Source organism: Aplidium turbinatum, chromosome 5 (genome assembly GCF_918807975.1).
Source record: "Aplidium turbinatum chromosome 5, kaAplTurb1.1, whole genome shotgun sequence".
Taxonomy (NCBI): domain Eukaryota; kingdom Metazoa; phylum Chordata; class Ascidiacea; order Aplousobranchia; family Polyclinidae; genus Aplidium; species Aplidium turbinatum.
In genome coordinates this window covers 31926205-31946396 of record NC_137476.1, presented here as the reverse complement: position 1 = coordinate 31946396, position 20192 = coordinate 31926205, and the positions used below count along the sequence as shown (strand labels likewise).

The 20192-nt window shown below is 39.8% G+C and overlaps 1 protein-coding gene across 1 annotated transcript; it reads left to right on the top strand.

The window, feature by feature from the left end:
* The first annotated feature begins 14250 nt into the window (after positions 1-14250).
* Positions 14251-18489, top strand: LOC145771131 (uncharacterized). The gene has a single exon (XM_082582869.1). It carries the CDS (start codon positions 14251-14253, stop codon positions 18487-18489), a length of 4239 nt encoding a protein of 1412 aa, XP_082438995.1.
* Positions 18490-20192: the final 1703 nt, after the last annotated feature.

Sequence of the window (20192 nt, the reverse complement as noted above, 5' to 3'; positions counted from 1 at the left end):
ATAAAGATATGACAAACAAACTAACCCAATTCACAATCCTTCCCAATACCAACACTCCACCTGGAGCAGAACTACCCCGGAAGGAATGGGTGAAGCTCAATCGCCTGCGGACTGGAGTCAGGGGCGGATCCAGGGGGGGCGATTGGGGCGATCGCCCCCCGTAAATCCTAAGAAAGTAGCTTTATTCTTCATTTATATGTAGGCTACACGATTTGGAAAATAACATATCAAAAGCAATGCTGAATAAGTCTTTTGCCATGTTCAAAGATTAGGTTAGGCTATAAGGTAGCCTACGTTATAATAATAACATAGTAGCCTATAAGGCTATTACTTCGTCACAGAGTCTAATTACCGAACGAAATTACTAAAATTTAAAAAGTTTCTAAACTTTTTGCTGGCACTGTTCATCATCACACTCTTTTGTCATCTAGGCTATCTGTATTTATGTTGTGTCTACCCAGGGGCGCCGGAACGATTTTTGACTGGGGGGGCAAGATTACAAAAAAGGGCACTTTTGTTTACTAAAAGGCCAATTTTTTTTCAAGTTTTAAGATAAGATATAGCCTAGCGATAATGCTAATCTAACAGCTCACTATGTATTGAGTAATGATAGCCTACAAGTGTTCGGCATACAAAGAAGGGCATCATGCTATGTTATAATGATGTAACCTACTGTCAAGCCTTAAAGCAGCCTGCGGCCATGGCCGCTAAGTAGTGCTTGAATGACCGCCGGTGCTACCTCCTCAATCGGCCAAGTTTGGCCACCGGTCTCTTCTAGCCAATTATTTAATTTTGCAATAGAATGATCGTGGATTAACTGTCGAAACTAGGCTATGTAGTAAGTTATCAAAGAGTGACGCAAGATTAGGTCAGCACATCATAATCGCCACTGTTGCATTGTGCGGGAATGTTTGTTATTGATGGAATACTGTATATCCATCTGCGATCACCAGCGCTGCAGCCTAAGTCTTGTTTGTAATTCCCGACGTTTATTTTAACAAAGTCTTAATCCAAAGTGCTAATTTACATCGGCTGGCAACATTGTCGTTTTTATGTCGATTCGATGTTGTCGAACATTGAATCGTTCTTAAAAAGGAGAACTAGGTTAGTTGACATCCGAGGGGAAAACATTTTTTGATCATATTTTGCAAAAATCATGCTTCTTTCAGTAATGTCCTTTACAGCATTGAAATACTTATTTTATTACCTTGCCGTCATCGTCAACGCATGTCGAACGTTGTTTTTCGTTGCTAAAAAGAATTCTAGGGGAGTGGCGAACTTCTTTAAAATCAGCCACATTAGAGACACTCGTGCGAGTGTCGTTAGATGGTCCCGCAGCAGTATACTGGATTACAATCCCGATAAAGCAGTTATTGCGTGGTACAACGATTCTATTATAGGACGTCGCCCAGGCCCAGACTTCAACAACGCTAAGTGAGCATTTTAGCATTGTTGCAAGTTTAATTCTATTTACTTGTGCTATCGTTATTTTTATTTTGTATTTTGGCCTCCAAGCACGCAGATTTGGCCGCCGAGAAGAAGCTCCCGGTAGGCCACGATGGCTGCCGAAAAAAAAACGAGTTTTAAGGCCTGTACTGTGTTGCAAAATTTGTGCCGTAAATATTATTTTGAGGCAAAAATGAAAGATTATAATTAGGCTAAAAGCGAATAGCTGAAATTGTTATATTGCAAAATGTGCAGTAGTTTACATGACTTTAAAAGGGCACCATTGCCCCCCTGCCCCCCCATCTGCAAAAAAATTGAGGGCAGGGGGGGGGGGGCCCCCCCCCCCCCCCCCCCCCCCGCTTCCGGCGCCCCTGTGTCTACCACTTAGCAGTTGTTTCAGAAGAAGAGTCTGGATTTATATGCAGCTACAACACTTGTCAGAGTTTTAGAAAGCATTCTCAAAGCCCGGCGTGAAAATTGTGATGATGAATACTGTAGTTTATTCCAAAAAGCATCCCAAGTTTTGTCAAATTTGGACATTACCGTTACCTTACTTCGAATTAATCAACGACAAGTTCACAGAACAAATGTTCCATCTTCATTACCAGAGCAATACTACAAAAGGTCGATCTTTATTCAAATGTTGGAATTCTTCATACTTGACTTGGAAACAAGATTTTCAGCTGAGACTTTAGTATCTTGTCACCTAACATCATTGCTACCACGAAATTGCTCAAGTATCAACCCGATAGCATTGACAAAAGTCATTTACAATGCCTACAACGGCTTGATACGTCATATATATAGTGTGAAATCTGCTCTGTGTTCAGAGATCCAACTACGGAAGGAGAAGTGGGCAAACCCAACTGTTCTGGCGACTGCTGCAGTCTTACCGATGACTGTGGAAGAAGCTTTACAGCAGTGTGATGAAGATGTGTACACAATCGTACACTTTCAGTATCTTCTAAAAATACTATTAACCTTGCCAGTCAGCGTAGCATCAGCCGAAAGAAGCTTTTCATCTCTTTGGTCGTTGAAAACCTGGCTGAGGAACAACATCGGCGAGGAAAGACTGAATGGATTGGTTTTACTATACCAGCATAGGGACATTTTAATTGACACAGACTCTGTGATAAATCGATTTTCCAACAGTAGAAGTAGAAACCGCAAACTTGACTTTGTGTTGTAGGCTTAGTCAAAGGCACGACACCGGTTAGTGATAGGATTACCCGTACCGGCAAAGCAGCCTTTTTATTTTCGTTTTATTTGTGAAGTCCACAGATATAGTTGTTTCTGTTATTGTTAGTTTCTTTCTTTGTTTGGAGCAGCGACCGTGCATGACACGTTAGGAAGACTAGGCTATATCCCTTGGTCTTTATTTCACTATGTTTAAATGCCATTCTATAGTTGTGTTTGGAAAAACGTCACTTGTTTTGTACAATTTGTAGTGTTTCGCTAGTCCAAAATAAAAATTTACATTTGATACATAGCCTATAGTGGCGATCATACGCGCCGACTTCCGGGGGGGCCGGGGGGCGGCGCCCCCCGTAAATTTATGGCTAAGGGGCAACAAAAATGGTTTATTACAAGTAGTGTTTCAAAGATAAAACACTTCGCGAAAGAGATTTTGATCATTTAAAGTTAAACGGACTTAAAGAATGCCGAAAGCGTAAAATAGCCTACGTTGCTCTTGCCCGCAAAACAGCAGTTGATCGCGTGGCTTTCTCATACGGTATGGAAATTTCAAAGTAGATGGTAGAGTAACTTACGCTGCTGGAATAGGCACGCAACTATTCACGGCAATATTAAGTAAACCAGCTAAATTAGACGCGCTATTTTCAACAAGGTCTTCCCCGCTGTGAGATCAATTATGATTCAACAGAACGCATTGTTTTGTTCGCAATGTGTGAGAATTAAATCGAAAACCGATAAAAGAAAAGGTGTTTAATGGTCTTGGTCGCAGATATTGCTTGCATTAACGACGTCTCTTACCGCTATTATCACCTAGCTAACCTGACATCATTGTTTTATGCGGCCGTTCAGGTTTTACATCAACTTCAACGATCATGGAATGTTACGTAATAAGAACGATAATATCTTACACGCAAAAATTAAAAAAACTGATCTCTTAAAACAGCTCCTTCCGCTGTTTTGTGTCGTGAGCTTTGCATATTGTTCAACAAGTGCATAAACTTTAGAATTGACAAGATATCATTAAATTTGAAAATTAAGTTTGAATCACCACAAATAAACGTATTCAAAACTTTTAGTTCGGCCGACGCCATTACACACTCCGTAATCTACGTCGGCAATGATTTTGCCTCAGCAAAAATGTGTTCATTTTGAAAACTGCCGAGCTTGTCCCGTGTATAAGTTGAATCTGTCTTTGTGTATAAGTTGAATCACTTGCGAACATCAACCTATACTTGAATCTTAGCTCTTGTTTGATAAGCTTCGTTTCGTTTTTGTTATTTTGTATAATTTCGTATGTTACTGACGGGGGGGACCACGTGAAGGTGCTTGTCTTCCTCCCCTATACTTGAATATATACGCCATACGGTATTCGATAAATGACTATAAAGACTTTCGATAAAAAACAGAAGAGAAAACACTTCGCCGTTGTTAATGCTTTGAAGGTAAGTAATTAACAAAATGAGCGAAACGAAGCTAATAAAACTGATAGCGGGTTTCCACTCTGCTTGAGATCATGATTTTTTGCGTTTTATTTCGATAACTTCACTGTCTTGATCGTTGGTATTCACTCGCATGAAAAGGAAATGAATCGGCTTGTTTTCCAACTGTTCCAATTATGAGCTAACAATATCAAAATTTTTACGATTAGGCGTACTGCATGCGTAAAACTAATCGTTTCAAGCAGCGGTTCTAATAAATTCGGTTTGCGACCTAGGTGTCAATATAAGCAAGACACTAAGCTTAATCAAAGACTATTTTAATTGAGTAAAATAGCGTTATGGTTATGACGTCATCACCTTTCTCGCCCCCCAAGGTTTTTTGAAAAGTCGGCGCCTATGGTGGCGATTCTATGGGGGTGGAGCATGACCCAGTGTTTTGACATGGCCCCCACTTTTGTTGCTCATTATGTTGAATGCATGCATAACCTTTCCTCATTGCTTTTTATAACAATTCAAAACTTGTCAGAGGAATAAAACCTCGAACTTATCCAGTAGGTCTATAACAACCTCAATGTCTGTAGCAATATTAGCCTATAGCCTACTGTGACATTGCGAAGACGGAATTATAGGCTACCTGTAGTGTTATTATCTTTCCGTGGTCAATTTTTAAATTGCTGTAAAACAATCAAGAGTGAAACCTTCAGTCTCAACTATAAATGCGGCTAGGTTGTTCAGGCTTCAACTTGACATGGCAAGAGCACATCAGCTCTTCATCCCTCCCTTTTGTAAACAACAGCATTGTTGAGGGTTTTTTAAGTTATAGAATTTCTCATAATTTGTGTTCGTAATGCTCTCAGGACGCACCAAATTCAACCTAAATTTCTAGGGGAGACCCACGTCGTTGTTTGTGCCGGGCTGATCACTTTCCTGAATGTCAATGACATCGCCCTCCCTAACGTTAATACCTGGATCCGCCCCTGACTGGAGTGGGCCATTTCAACAGCAACATGCTTCATGGGGCCTCGCCGATTTACCATCTTGTGCGTGTAGCTCAGATTTTCAAACTGCACACGACATTATCTACCATTGTCCTGTATATCGACCCCAGAATAGATATGTGGACCTAATAACCCTCGATGAATACACAAGCCATTGGCTGCTGCGCCTAGATGTAACAATTCAACGTGATCTGTGGCGGACTCAAACGCAAGAAGAAGAAGCTGATAGGCTGCACACATTTCTTTTTCACTATTTTTGGCTGTAGATAATGGCCTCGCCGTATTTTTGGCTGTAGATAATGGCCTCGCTGGCAGTAGATAATAATCTGGTGATATATCGCCCTCTTCCAATCTGCCTTGAGCCAGCATGGAAGCAGTAGCCTACGGCTCATAAAATCACATGGAACCCTTAAGTAACCCATGTTGATGCGCAATCTGCTGCAAGCGAAGATAGCGAATGATTATTAATGGCCTCGCAGTCGTGATTTTCACTTTTCCGAAATGAAGCGAACTCCTCAGAAAGAATCTTGATCTTTGGACTCTTTAACTTAATGCGTTTAACTTCAACCCTTTTTCGGTCCTCTTTCATGTGACCGTAAGAGCTCTGTGAATAGAACATTTCCAAGTGATTTTTGCTGAACAAGCAATTTTTGCTTTCCGAGTTTTATGTTTACGTTGGTCTTCGTATTAGTCCAGGTAGGGAGACTTAGAATATTTGAATCAGCTCCACATTTTCCTTTTCTTTCAAACGTTTCTCTAATCTCTTATGCAGATCCCTACTGATTTATGTTCCCATGTCTTTCATGTTCTTTAGGGTAAACGTGATCAACCAAACGAATTCTCTTTGCAAAGGTAATTCGGCACCACGGATGTTCCTTAATAGCTTCAGTGCTTTGAGGACTTTTGAAACTGAGATTTTCTCAATTTTAGGAACGAATAATTACGACATAACCCTTAGGCTAGGCCTGGCTAGGCCCTCAACTGGCGTACCGAGGTCCGAATCCGGACCTTCTGGGTGTGATGGTGGACCTTGAGCTTTTGGAAGAATAACCTCATTGCCACGTTTCAGGGCTTCTTTAAGCAGATTTCTACTGGAGGAAGCAAGTTTTTCTGTGATTATCCTAGTTGCTGAGAGCAGGGCCGGATTAAGGTTTTATGGGGCCCTGGGCTGAGCTGAAAGTGGGGGCCCTTATCAAGTGACATTTTTCGCTAAAAATTAATGGTGGAGTGGGGCTACGACACGGGCCCAGTTGCATGTATCGGTGGCACCGAGTCCCAAACAGCGGACCAGTGGCGTAGCCAGAGAAAAATTTTTGAGGGGCGAAATATTTGATGAATTGAAAAGAGAACAACAAAGTGTTTGATTTAAAGCCATCGCCACTTGATGTGCAGTGGCGTATCCTGGTGGGTTGAAGCAATAAAACTGGTAGGGGAGTTAGAGCGTGCCGAAGGCACGCGTATTCTAGGGGGGTCCGGGGGCATGCCCCCCCGGAAAAATTTTGAAAAATTACACTCAAATAATGGATTATAGCGCTTTCTGAAAACACTTTTAGGGTAATATTTGTATGAAATTTATTAGCAGATAAACAGCTATTAACTTATTAGATAGCTCTTACATACGAACTGGCAAAAACTGCGGCTAAATTAGAGAACACCAAAAATTTAGCTACACAAAAACTCAATAACTACACAAAAACCCAACAGAGTAAGCCATTCTGAAATTGCTTCCACAAATTAGTTCAAAGAATCGTAAATCGCGTAAATTTTGGGCGATTTACGATTTGCAAAATTTATTGGTGTCTTTCTGTACTGTGTCTAAAACAAGTCCTTGGGGGTGTTAAAAGCCAGATGTCTTGGAAAACGATATAAATTTCTACAAACTTTATTATATTTTCAACAAAGGGCTCAACTTCGGAATCCAAACTTGGAAAATTTGGGGGGGGGGGGCATGGCCTCTTTCGCCCCCCTGGCTACGCCTATGCAGCGGATCACCTTCTTGTTTGCCCTCGACTTGCCACCCGGTGCAGTAGGTGGGACCTGTCGGTGTATAACTCCGTTGCGGAAGAATGTGTCAATCTGTGGTGTATCAATAAACTTTAGAAGGCTCGATAGAAGAAGAACTGCATCATATCTAACTGACCATCTTGTATCAGATAATGTCTTCAAAACAGGCAAACCATCTAGGAATTTTGGATGGACTTGCCAACGATGAGTAGACGAGACGAGCCATGAATAAAGGCTTTGCAACAATTCAAAAAGCTCAGCGGCAGAACGGCATGTTTCTACAGGACATTTAGGCTACCGATTAAACTAAGTGAATGTGCTGTGCAAGGGACATAATGAGCTACACTACATTTCTCGCGCAGAAGAGCTTGAAGACCGTTATACTTGCCACTCATATTGGCAGCATTATCATAACTTTGACCCGTAATCCGTACCATTTTCGGATATGAAAGTATCAAATAAATATGTTTTTTGTTAAAAAAACGAAGAAAAATTGAATAACTGGGGCTGGGCAGGGGTGCTGCAGCACCGCAGCACATATGGGTGAGCCGCCCTTGCTTGTTTGAGATACGAATTAAAGCAGTAATCTCCAGCTGTGCAACTAAAAAAATTAGTAGATTTTTTTCTTTGAAGTGGGGGCCCTGGGCTTCAGCCCAGTCCGCCCCCCCCTTAATCCGGCACTGGCTGAGAGGCTTCGCCCCCTAGACTCCCCAACGCTTGCTCAGAAATCATTGTCGAGTAACATTTTACCGAAAAAAGTGGTTTAGTACAGATAATTTAATTTTTGTGGTTGCGTGTGAAATAACCTATTCACCGGACCGCTAAAAATATTCAACTTGTCAAACTGGACCTTTGTTAATATGTGCCGCCCGAGGCGGATTCAGATTTTGCCGCCCCTTCAAGAAAAAGCATGTGAAAATGAAATTCGTGTTTTTATCAGATTATAATAAAAAATCGTAGTCTGAAAGTGCCGCCCCCCAGACGTGTCGCCCAGGGCGGTCCGCCACCCCCCGCCCCCTAGCTACGCCACTGCAATAGGCCTAACCCTGCCTTCGGCTATAACTGAGCGGCCTACTGCACTTTTTTAACACTTTAAAGTCGTATCATAAAATTGGTCCAACGTGATTCAGCACTGCAGAGGCAGCAGGAGACATTTTGTATGCTTAGGCCTACTATACCTATAGCTAAATGCGATAAATAACAGAGTGTGACAGAAGATGAATAATAGATAGTGTACAAAACAGAGGATGCTTACTGTAGGCTACAGTAGCCTACGCGTAGCGTACAGCTTGATCGAATCATTCAAACCTTTTTAGATAAAAATATTTTTACATTTTGTCTGAAAACCGTGGTTTCCTGATTTTAAAGCCCAGTTTCGGGTAAAAAAAGAGCCAACAAAACCTGGTTTCGGGATCGGATAAACTCGGGTTGAAAACACCAACCGAGCCCGTGTTTCCTGTTTGTGCAAGGAAACAGATAACAAGCAAAGCGTTTGTTAAGATATTTATTGCAAGCAAGATTATATCACAAGATGAATCACTTTCGCACTCATAACAGCAGCTTTAATTTAATTACCGTCCAGCAACCGCGCTGGGGCGGCCCTTTTGCTTTGCGAATATCTACTGGAACAACTGTGACGTTAAAACAAGCAACAGAATAGATCTACCCGAATGCGAGAATTTAAGGATTAGCAAAATATTTCAAGTTCCGTTGCGAGAAATGGCCATTGCTGAAACTAGACGAGGGGTAAGCCGCTCCATCTAGACAAGTAAGACATCGCAGTGGAAATTGAGCTTTGGTTGCGAAGACAACTCATTATTCGTGCTTCTGCTGTCAATTTTCATACGTGTGATGACGTGATGAATCACATTTCCGACTACATAAATAATATTTAAAAATCAAGTCAGTTGTTTGCTATATTGTTACTAAATGTGCATTTATCTGACGTGATGTAATAGACAGATAAATCAACTTTCGCAACAGAGTTACGGAAGGCTTCTCTAGTACTTGAGGTCTTCTTTGACTTCCATGCGATAACCGTTGCCAAGGCGATGGGAGAAGAAGAAGAGACAAAAAGAGGCGAGAACAGCGAAAGCGATCAGAACTACAGCGATGATAATGTTGGTGTTCCTCTCTTCAGTTACTTCCGCATAGTGATCTTCATATTTTTCCGTAATATCTGTAATTACAACAGTCTTTGAATTGAACTTTTTCAATCAAGCGACACAAATAATTGAGCAAGTAATTGTGTGCTTCATTAAGTTTTGAATCATGGATGCAAAACCGATTTCCAAGGTTGGCAGTGTTTAGTTCGCAATTCTGGTAGAAGGGACATAGCAAAGGTACAATAAACCTAAACAAACCTGAAAAGAGACATAGCCTATAGAGTAGGCATGACTACAAAGAGATGCAGCCTGATTTGTTACGTTTTCGCAAACTTTGATTAGGCCTAACGTAGTGTAGTGGGCCTACTACTGAATAGTCATACCATCTGATTAAAATTTTCCATGTTTTTTGTTTTACTTTTTGCTGACTCGTAAATGTAGCGATCTACAGGGGCGTCGGGCGTGTAATGCTTTTTGACTTGCTTAAAAAAATCTGTTACGCGAAGCTCGATAATAATAATCAATAGCTTAAATCAGCTAAGACCGTATTTATTATATTCCAACCCTCCGGCTGGGGGCCCACCTCCATCTAGGGGCCCACGCATATGTAGTTTGCGCAGCGATTTTTGGCTTGTAAGTTTACATGTTATATTTAATATGTATTTTTTTCTCCATTTTTTTCAAACATATTTGCTCCCTTTGCTCCCTCAACCCCATTTTATTTATTTAACCGCATGACCTACCTCCACATGTTCGTCCATCTCGCAGAAGGGTTTTGCCTCGTGTGCAGGAACATACAGCGTCGTTGCCAACCACCGAGCAGATTTCAGAACATCTGCCGTTATTCTGACGAAATAAGTAAGATTTAAATAACCCACATCCAGTCGATTCAAAGAGAAATCTGTTGTTTGATTGTAGAAAACATCAGCTTATTCTCGGACTGAGCAAGCCCATTTGAAAGCTTTATTTCTGGCAGTTTCGCATATCCGACATGCAGAAGATATCAGCCATTGACATTGGTCGTCAACGTGATTGACAGAGTGAAGTTTCCGCTTTTTGCAATTATTGGTCGTGCTGCTAAATAAGAATATGCTCTTGAAATAGGTTGCTCAAGCATTCACCTAGAATGTTAAACTGGTGTGTCTTGATCTTGTTTTTTTTATTTTTGTCCATAAACCGGTAGCTTTCGATTAACAAAACAATCTTCAGTAACCGGGGCTGTGGCTTCGGGCGAAAATTATACGGCTCCAATTCCTCGATTTATAACTGACCTCCAGCTTCACTATTGCCAGATTTTTGAAGGTTGCCAGATTTTTTTTAACAACAACAACAATTTCTGTCTTTTTTCATTTCTTTTTTTAAATTCAATTACTCCTAAGTTGTGATCGAAATTAAAACGGCGATTTTCATAAATACTATAAGAACAAACACTTCTATTTTCTGGTAAATTTTCAGAGCGCAATATGGAGAACAAGAAGCAAGATTTTGAAAAAAGATTGAAAACAACAATTGTATTGCTCATCGTTTTGTATCAAGTCGGAGTCGGCGTTTTTTATTCTCGACTCCGACTCCACAGCCCTCAAAAACACCAAGACAAACATCAGTGAAGTCTTTTCAAGTAAAGCTGCTTACCCTTCTACATGGTGACGCTTCCATATTCTCTGAAGGATCCGTCACTCGCAGTGGGCCATATGAAAGAGTTTGTCTTGTCCTTTCCGGCATTTCTCCTTCAACTCCGAGGCCACGACGTCTTCTCTAGTGACGACATAAATGGTATTTGTTAAATAACAGTGAGGCAACTGAGCGATTTAGAAAATACTAAAGAGTGGTAGGCTACTTAGATCGAGCATGCGCCAGTAAGGTGGACCAAATGAAATCGTTTTTGAAATGTATTAACAAATGGTCTGAAATCTAATCCAAACAAACAAAAACATTCTGACACAATAACCAAAATCTAATTTTCAGCAATTGTTAAAGAGCTTTTTTTCCATTTTGGTGAAGTTCTACCTCTTGTTTTGAAAAAAAATTTCCTCATCTTAGAAATCATATCTTTGTAAATATTCAAAAAAGCTATATGACCGCTTGTTTTTTGGTCGATGCAGAATCGCTGATATAGGACTGCTACCGGTGCTCACATTAGTTATAAAAGTAATGCAAAGCAAAGTTGAATTTGATTAATTGGAGTTTAATTGACGGTTGGCTCTTTCTTTGTTTCCACAAAGATAAGAGTTAAACTGACTGGTAAAGCGGTGGTCGAATAAATTTGTGGCAGAATACGGTGCGATACTGATGAGCCCAGCCTCATGGGCGAAACACGTGTCTATCGCTGTCAATTCTTGCTACAAATCGGCTGCCGAGAAACGTAAAATTAACGTTGTTGGTAGAATGCGTTATTTTTACTTAATTTTTTATCTACCAAAAATGAAGATCGTTAAACATTGAAAGAATGTGAAAAAGAGGCATTTTCCAACTTGGGTTATAAAGAGCCTATATTTTCGACTGATCTTCTCATTGCAACTATATTACAATGCAATAAAAAAAGGTAAAAGTGGCCCCATACTTGTTTCAAGTGTCGTGTATGAAAAGATAGGGTTCTCATTGTACTACTAAGCCTTTGGCACTAACCAGAGTAGGGTGGTCAGTTCCCTTCTCTTAGCCGCTTTTTCAATTAGTCTCCCCAATTTATTACACCCTAGGTAGAGGTGAGCGTTTTTTTAACAATCAGCTGAAACCGGGAGTCGAACCAGGTTTGCATAATTAGAGAGCCAACCCCTTATCCATGGCTTCGTTCCACCGCGTTTACAATGCATACTAAAGGCAATTAATGAGTAATAAAAACTAGCAACAAAGGTAAAATCAAACCTGATTCCAGTATTTGAAGAAAAAAAGCGTAAAAAGACGATTCCAGCTAGCAAAAGTAGTTTTATTGACTCAACGAGTAGGCTATACTGTAGACGTTGATTCAATCTAACCGTAAACTTATGTTTTAAATTATTTTGCCTCGCTTCTTTTATGTTTAATTTGTTACCTTCTCTTTTGTTGAGGGTGGCTGCTCGACTAGAAGACCTTCCAGGTCACTTCGCAGCCACCCGTTGCAGTATCTACACATTCTACGTTATCGTTTGTTTTATCTGACTTGCTGAATATGTGTATTTGTACTCGCAACAAAATAAATGTCAATTAATCAATCTAAAAATCAATGATTTTTTTAGTTGGCTTCATAATTTTGTTGTCAGTGACTGCGTCAACTTTTGTAACCTTGACTGGAAACCAAAGAAGCATGGGCGTCACTGTGTGTACTTGACTGCCTAAAATACAAGAAGGCTATTTAACACGTTTTGAAATCTTAACGGGTTTCCATCTTTTCTGTTCATTAACCATGAAATGCTTTAACATGCTAGTATGTCGATTATTGTGTCATCTTTTCCAGTGGCGGCTCGTGCATAGAAACTGCACAACTGCAGCACCCCCTGCACATTTCAGCATTTTATTTTTTTTATTAATTTCACGTTTTTTCTCATTTTCTTTATAAATCCAACCGACTAAAAGTTTCATAATTTCTGGATTTTAAAAAATATTATGATTTTTCAAGTTTTATATTTGGAAGCTCTGAACTGCAAGCTCTGCAGTTGCCATCTTATAAAAGAAGAACAAAGATAAATTGTGACGTCATTTTTGGCTGAGGTTGCTTTAAAATCCCACAATTCCGAACTGCAAATTTTGCAGTTGCTGGTCAGGCTAGTTACTGTAGCAAGTATACTTCATCGTTTTCAAGCACGATATTGGGTGGCTGCGACTTATGCTGTTACATGGTTAGACTAATGTGCTTTGCTTTCTGCACAAAAACATAAAGCTTAGACTTGGTTGCTAGGTTTGGTCGTTATACAATTTTAAGATAGTGGTAGTTTAGCTAGTACCGGTAGTCCGGTACTGTTTTATCGATGTATATTTTAAAATTTTGTGTTTTGCCATCTTTCCCTTTTGTTGGTGTCAAATTCGTATGTTTACTTTGTCGTTCTGTACATATTTGCGCCAGCAGCAAAAAATGGAATTGGATTAAATTATCATTATTGTTGTTACACCTTAGGTTCATGGTTAATGTTAATTACGATAATAAGTTAAGGCTAAAGGTCACATGCTAAAACAGCCTATTTAAACTTGTTGAACATCAGGAAAGGCCCTTTAACTGCCACGAGCTCTTTAAAGGGCCCAAGCCCTAAACATTAGGCTACACACTGTTTGCAATCACCATAACTCTGGTTTTTGTTTGCCAAACTACATGGGTCTTACTTTTTTAGAAAGAAGAAGGCTTGTATTGTCTAAAACAGGGGTGACGAACCTTTTTGCGGTCGCGGGCCACTTTGTCAATTACACATGAGTTATCGGGCCACACAACTTTCTAATCGTAACCTTTTATGAAATGTTTTAGAAGCGACTCAAGATATTGTTACTGCCAATTTTCTTAAGTTAAGCCCTCTGCGTTCATTTGTGACTCGTTTGTTAATATTCGGCTTTTTTCTCTTTTGCCGACCACTGTACTGAAAAAGCCACCTGTTTTTGTTTCTCTTTTATAATGTTTGGCCTCTTTCGCATCTGCGTTTGGCACCTGTGGTCTGTTTTCGTTAAATCAGTAACTTTATTAGTCGACGATACAACGTCAGTTTTCATTGAATTATACAACCATTATGACCTATTCGTTTTTCAATAATTGCCAATCCTTGAGAAAGGGAATTTGTAATTGTACTGTAAATCGTTTTGATTCATTCTACAAAATTGCTTTTCTCTGGACGGTCGCAAATTAAGAAATCTCAAAGTTACCTGTGTTTAAAAGATTGTCTAAAAAAGCACAATAAGAACACGTGAAACCAATTGAAACTCATGTGTGGTGTTGTTGTTAGCAATCTAGACAGTTCAAATAGAGCAAAGGTCAACAACGACAAACAAAATACGTCACTGTAACGTCGCAAACAAATAGACAAAGCGGACGTTACATTTCAGTTTTTAGACAAATCAAATCAAGAAAGTCGTCGTTGTTGACAGTGAGCGAAGTTGAATGTCAAGAAAATGGCATCAAATTCTGTAAAGGAGACAGACGTGGCAGATAAATCAAATGCCGAAGAATCATCAAATCCAGAGCCCCCAACATCAAAAGTGACAACAAGATCACAATCCAAAAGGCTCCAACAAGCAACAAATGGCAGTCTGCACCCAAGCGACAGCGCCAGCAAAGATTCTAGCAAAAGCCGCTCCTCAACAATGAGCGCTAAAGTTAAGAAGGCGGTAATATTAGCTCGATTGGAATCACAAAAAAGGATTTGCGAGTTGGAACAAGAGCAAGCGAAAGCAAGAGCAGAATTTGAAACAATGGTCCTAAAACAAAGTCAGCTACGCGAAGAACAAGAAAGAAAATTCCTACAACAAGTCCAGGAAGCTAAACTAAAGGCAGAGCTCCAAGAGACAATTGCCCAACTTTCGGAAGAAGAAGATGCTGGTGAGCGCTATAAAATATCTAAAGACAATGTTGATATAAACGGACAATTTCAATCGAATTTAGCAACTAATGTAAACAATAATGCTGTGTCTCCTATGTTATCCAATTTAACGTTGAGTGACGTAGAAACCAGCAGGTCTGACATCTACAAACCTATTGTTGTTTCAAACAAAATTAATCCTGCACAAGCAGTAGCAAATAAATCGTTTGCGAGACATGAGCCGAGTACGTCGTATGCCCAGGCCCCTGTACTAAATCAAATAAACAATAATCAATCAGTAAACTCGAAACAAATTCCAAATATTACTATCAATCCGTCCCCACTGTTGTCTGTAGAACCCCCAGTCTTTGATGGAAATTCTGCTGAATACTGTGGTTTTATAGACGCATTTGATACGTTAATTGATTGTAATTTCACAGAGCCTAAACGTAAACTTTTTTATCTGTTGCAATACACCAAAGGCTCTGCGCACACTTTGGTAAAAGGGTGTCAATACATGCTTCCCCATGAAGGTTACACAAAAGCAAGAGCTTTGCTACAACAAACCTTCGGTCAAAAATTTCAAATAGCTCGCGCATGTGTTGATTCCGTCATAAACGGACCATCTCTTCAAAATTCTAACAAGGATTCTCTAATCAAGTTCTCTTCGGAACTTACTTCCTGCATATGTACTTTGTCTGGCATGAATTACTTGCAGAAAATGGACAACATGGATACCATAACAAAAATAATAAGACGCTTGCCAAGTGGCTGGTATTCTGGCTGGTTACGCGAAGTTGACGTAATTTTGCATGAAAGAAATCAAGAAATAAGCCTTTCAGATCTCTCACGATACGTCTCGCGCAAAACGAGAGAAACGACCAATTTGGCATGCGATATTCTAAAATCTACTAAAAAACAATTCGATGATTCCAAATCCAAACGTAGGAGCAGCGTAACCTTTGCAACGCAAATAAAATCGTCGAACCATGAAAGGACATGCCATCTGTGCAGAGATAAACATTTTCTCAATCAATGCAAACAATTTCGAATGATGAATATTGACCAAAGGCTTAAATTTGTAATCGACAACAAACTCTGCAAGTGCTGTTTAAATGCTGGTCACTGGGCATATCAATGTAAAAGGAAAGACCCTTGCATGAAACCAGGATGCACTGAACGCCACACGACTCTCTTGCATCCCCCAGATGCAACACAAATCACCACAAATATCACACCCAAAGACACAACAACTCAAAAAATTAATCAACCTACACAAGCAATACGCAATGGGCTTGTCAACACACGAACAAATTCTCGCAGTCTGCTTCCTATAATCCCAGTAAAGGTTCGCCTGCAAGGAAGTAATCAAACTATCACTACGCAAGCGTTTTTGGACAGTGGAAGTACAACATCTTTCATAACAAATGATTTGATAGAAAGGTTACAAATTGCCGACTGTCAAGAAACTAATATTTGTACCATCACGCTAAACAACACTGGCAAACGTAACAAGGTAAAAGTGGTCACAAATGTCGAAATGTCAGATTTTGACGAAAACAAATACATTTCTCTAAGCTCCCTCTACTCCACCTTTCAAATTCCTGTTTCAAATACAGATATTCCTACCCTTGAAGACACTAAACACTTTCCAGAATTTGCAAACATCTCGATTCCCGATGTTGACGCAGAGGTAGGACTCCTTATCGGCAATGACAATCCGTACGTTCTCCAACCACAAGAAGTAATACAAGCAAAAGGTGGCTATTATGCCATCAAAACGGCCGTTGGTTGGCTAGTGAATTGTCCTAACAGCAAACAGGATCAAAGTAAAACAAAAAATTTCTTTACCAAAACTTCTACCCATCCAATGTGCGACATGTGCTTTGACGCTGTTGACTCAATTGTTAACTGTAAACCCGAATTATCTGTCCAACAAGCTCAATTCATGAAATCTGTTAACTCTAGTATCAAACTTTTGGAAGACTCGCACTACCAAATCGACTTGCCCGTTCGAAATCCGGATCTAAAATTACCCTTTAACAAATCTCAAGCTCTCCAAAGAATTAATTGCTTGAAACGAAAGTTTGAAAGGGACGCTAAATTTTACATGGACTATAAAAGGTCTGTTGATGACATGATCATGAATCAATACGCCGAAAACGTTACTGATGTCCCTGGAATACATGGAAAAACGGCCCTGAATTTCTATGGAAACCACAATCCTCAATGGCCTAAGCAACCAGAATTTCTCAAAGTCGTGGACAATGACCCCGAAATTAAACAACCAAAGCAAACGTGTTTTGCAACCCAAAGCGAATCCCACTTTCTGGAAGATCTTTTGGGTAAATATTTTTCTTGGTACAAGCTGAAAAGAATCGTTGCTTGGCTTTTCCGTTGTAAGCATAAATTTCTGACTTCAAGACTCACTAACCTTGCAAATAGACAAAATGCTCCAGCACATAATCTTTGCTTGTCCATAGATGAGCTCACAAAGGCGCAAAACTTTATTTTTACCTTTGTCCAGTCAAAACACTTTGCCAACGAAATCTACCAACTGAAAGCACAAAAGCCATTAAACAACTGCAGTAGCTTAATAAAATTCGACCCTTTCTTAGAAAACAATTTACTAAGAATTGGTGGCCGCATCAAAGCTGCACCTCTCAAACACGATGCAAAACATCAAATTATCCTTCCAAATCGCTCCCAAATAGTTCCTCTCATCATTCAAGAAACGCACGACACATTTGGTCACAGTGGCAGGGAACACGTCCTGTCTGCCCTGCGCGAAAATCTATGGATTATAAAAGCCAATTCAGCAGTCCGCAAGGTTTTATCCAAATGTGTTGATTGCCGCAAAAGAAGCGGAAAACTCAGCACACAAAAAATGGCTGATCTTCCTAAAAACAGATTGACACCAGACAAACCTCCATTCACCTATGTTGGTGTAGACTATTTTGGCCCATTTATTATTAAAAAGGGTAGAACAGAACATAAAAGATACGGTGTCATTTTTACTTGCCTTGTAATAAGAGCCGTACACATTGAAATCGCAAACTCTCTTGACACTTCATCTTTTATACTCGCTCTACGACGATTCATCGCAAGAAGAGGGCAAGTAGAAGAAATTAGATCTGACAATGGTTCAAACTTTGTTGGTGGTGAACGAGAAATGAGAGAAGCCATCAAATCATGGAACAACAGTCAAATCGAAGATGCTTTAACACAGAAAAGCATCAAGTGGATCTTTAACTCTCCAAGTGCATCCCATCATGGAGGTGTGTGGGAAAGACAAATCAGATCCATTAGGAAAATCTTATCAGCTATCTGTAAAGGCCAAACTTTAACAGATGAAACGCTGACTACCTTCATGTGTGAAGTAGAAAACATTATTAACAGTCGTCCACTTACAAAATCGTCAGACGATCCTAATGACATGGAGGCTCTCACACCGAACCATTTGCTTCTTCTAAAACAGCAAATAAACCTTACTCCAGGCTCATTCACAAACAAAAAAGAGCTTTACTCTCGAAAACGCTGGAGACAAGTCCAATACATGGCCGACGTCTTTTGGACACGGTGGGTAAAAGAGTACTTACCTTTGCTCCAGCAAAAACAAAGGTGGACCAAAAAATCTCCTAATCTGACTGTGGGGGACATAGTTTTAATCGCAGATAACACACCCCGAAACAATTGGCTCATGGGTCGCGTAATTCAAACGTTTCCCGACAAAAATGGCATTGTCCGTAGCGTTAGCGTTCAAACTAAACAGTCCTTGATTGTCAGACCAATTCAAAAGTTATGCTTGATCGTTCCTGCAAAACCAATGTAAATTTGTGCTGATTTTGTTTTCTCATGTTGTTTATACCTTTGTATTTGAACAAATGTACGAGGCCTTAAAGGGGAGGGAATGTTACTGCCAATTTTCTTAAGTTAAGCCCTCTGCGTTCATTTGTGACTCGTTTGTTAATATTCGGCTTTTTTCTCTTTTGCCGACCACTGTACTGAAAAAGCCACCTGTTTTTGTTTCTCTTTTATAATGTTTGGCCTCTTTCGCATCTGCGTTTGGCACCTGTGGTCTGTTTTCGTTAAATCAGTAACTTTATTAGTCGACGATACAACGCCAGTTTTCATTGAATTATACAACCATTATGACCTATTCGTTTTTCAATAATTGCCAATCCTTGAGAAAGGGAATTTGTAATTGTACTGTAAATCGTTTTGATTCATTCTACAAAATTGCTTTTCTCTGGACGGTCGCAAATTAAGAAATCTCAAAGTTACCTGTGTTTAAAAGATTGTCTAAAAAAGCACAATAAGAACACGTGAAACCAATTGAAACTCATGTGTGGTGTTGTTGTTAGCAATCTAGACAGTTCAAATAGAGCAAAGGTCAACAACGACAAACAAAATACGTCACTGTAACGTCGCAAACAAATAGACAAAGCGGACGTTACAGATATTATTCATGAAAAGTAACAAACGGCAAATGAAAGTAATAAAACCCACACAGTTGAAATTATCTTACGCAGAATCGAAACATACAACAGTGAAAATAAAAACAAATCAACATGAGCAGAAAGGATAGAGCAACAGTACTTGCACTGAAGACAGTTTAATTTTCCAGTTTAAGCGTTTGCTTTCATATGAGTATGATTTCTTCTTTTTTTGGCTCTATCCTATTTGCTCAAGTTGACGAAATGCTTCGACCATTATGCTCCTAAACAACAAATCATTTAATGCAATTTCTTTTTCAAACAACAAACAAAAGCCCATGCGAATCATACAGCTGAAGCTATCTAATGCAGCATTGAAGCATTGAATTTGTTTTGCTTAGTGGGATTTTTGGAAAGTTTTTTGCTTGACTAAGCGTTCAATATTAGGTCGACCAGACGATGTGGCAACTCTCAACTGCACACTAAGATTTTCGGTAGGCACTTTTACGTAGTACACTGTCCGAATTCCATAACGCAATCGTGCGTGACCTATATGACATCACTGACATTTCAGTCACAATTTTCCTTATTAACTCCATTGATTGCAGTCATTAAGATTCTTCTTGCACTCAGTTCAGTTGCAGAAGAAAAAATAGTATTAGCAGAAATAGTATTTGCCCTAACCCATTCGGCCACGCAGGTTGTGGGGATGCATTCAGTTAAAGTTCTTTGTATCAAACTCTTTCGATAAAGACGACCAGATAATCACGTGTTGAGTCACATGACTGAAGTCAGATGATTTGCGTGTACGTTTTTCGATGGTCACGCATGAGTGCAGTTACCTTTTCGGGCAGTGTAATACGTTAAAGTGCCTACCAAGATTTTCATCTATCAGCCTCGACCTGTAACGACCTGTAGCAAAGGAAAGGTATACCAGTGAAGGCATAAAACAGCTTTGAGATGTCTTTTGTCTTTAATGCATGAGCGATTGTCAAATTGTTTTGCGGGCCGCACAAAATTCTTTGACGGGCCACATGCGGCCCGCGGGCCGCAGGTTCGTCACCTCTGGTCTAAAAGCTCAAAAAAATTACTAGGTTTG

Bases quoted from the DNA above. Each gene is read 5' to 3' on its own strand.
- LOC145771131 (XM_082582869.1), top strand. From the start codon at position 14,251: ATGGCATCAAATTCTGTAAAGGAGACAGACGTGGCAGATAAATCAAAT.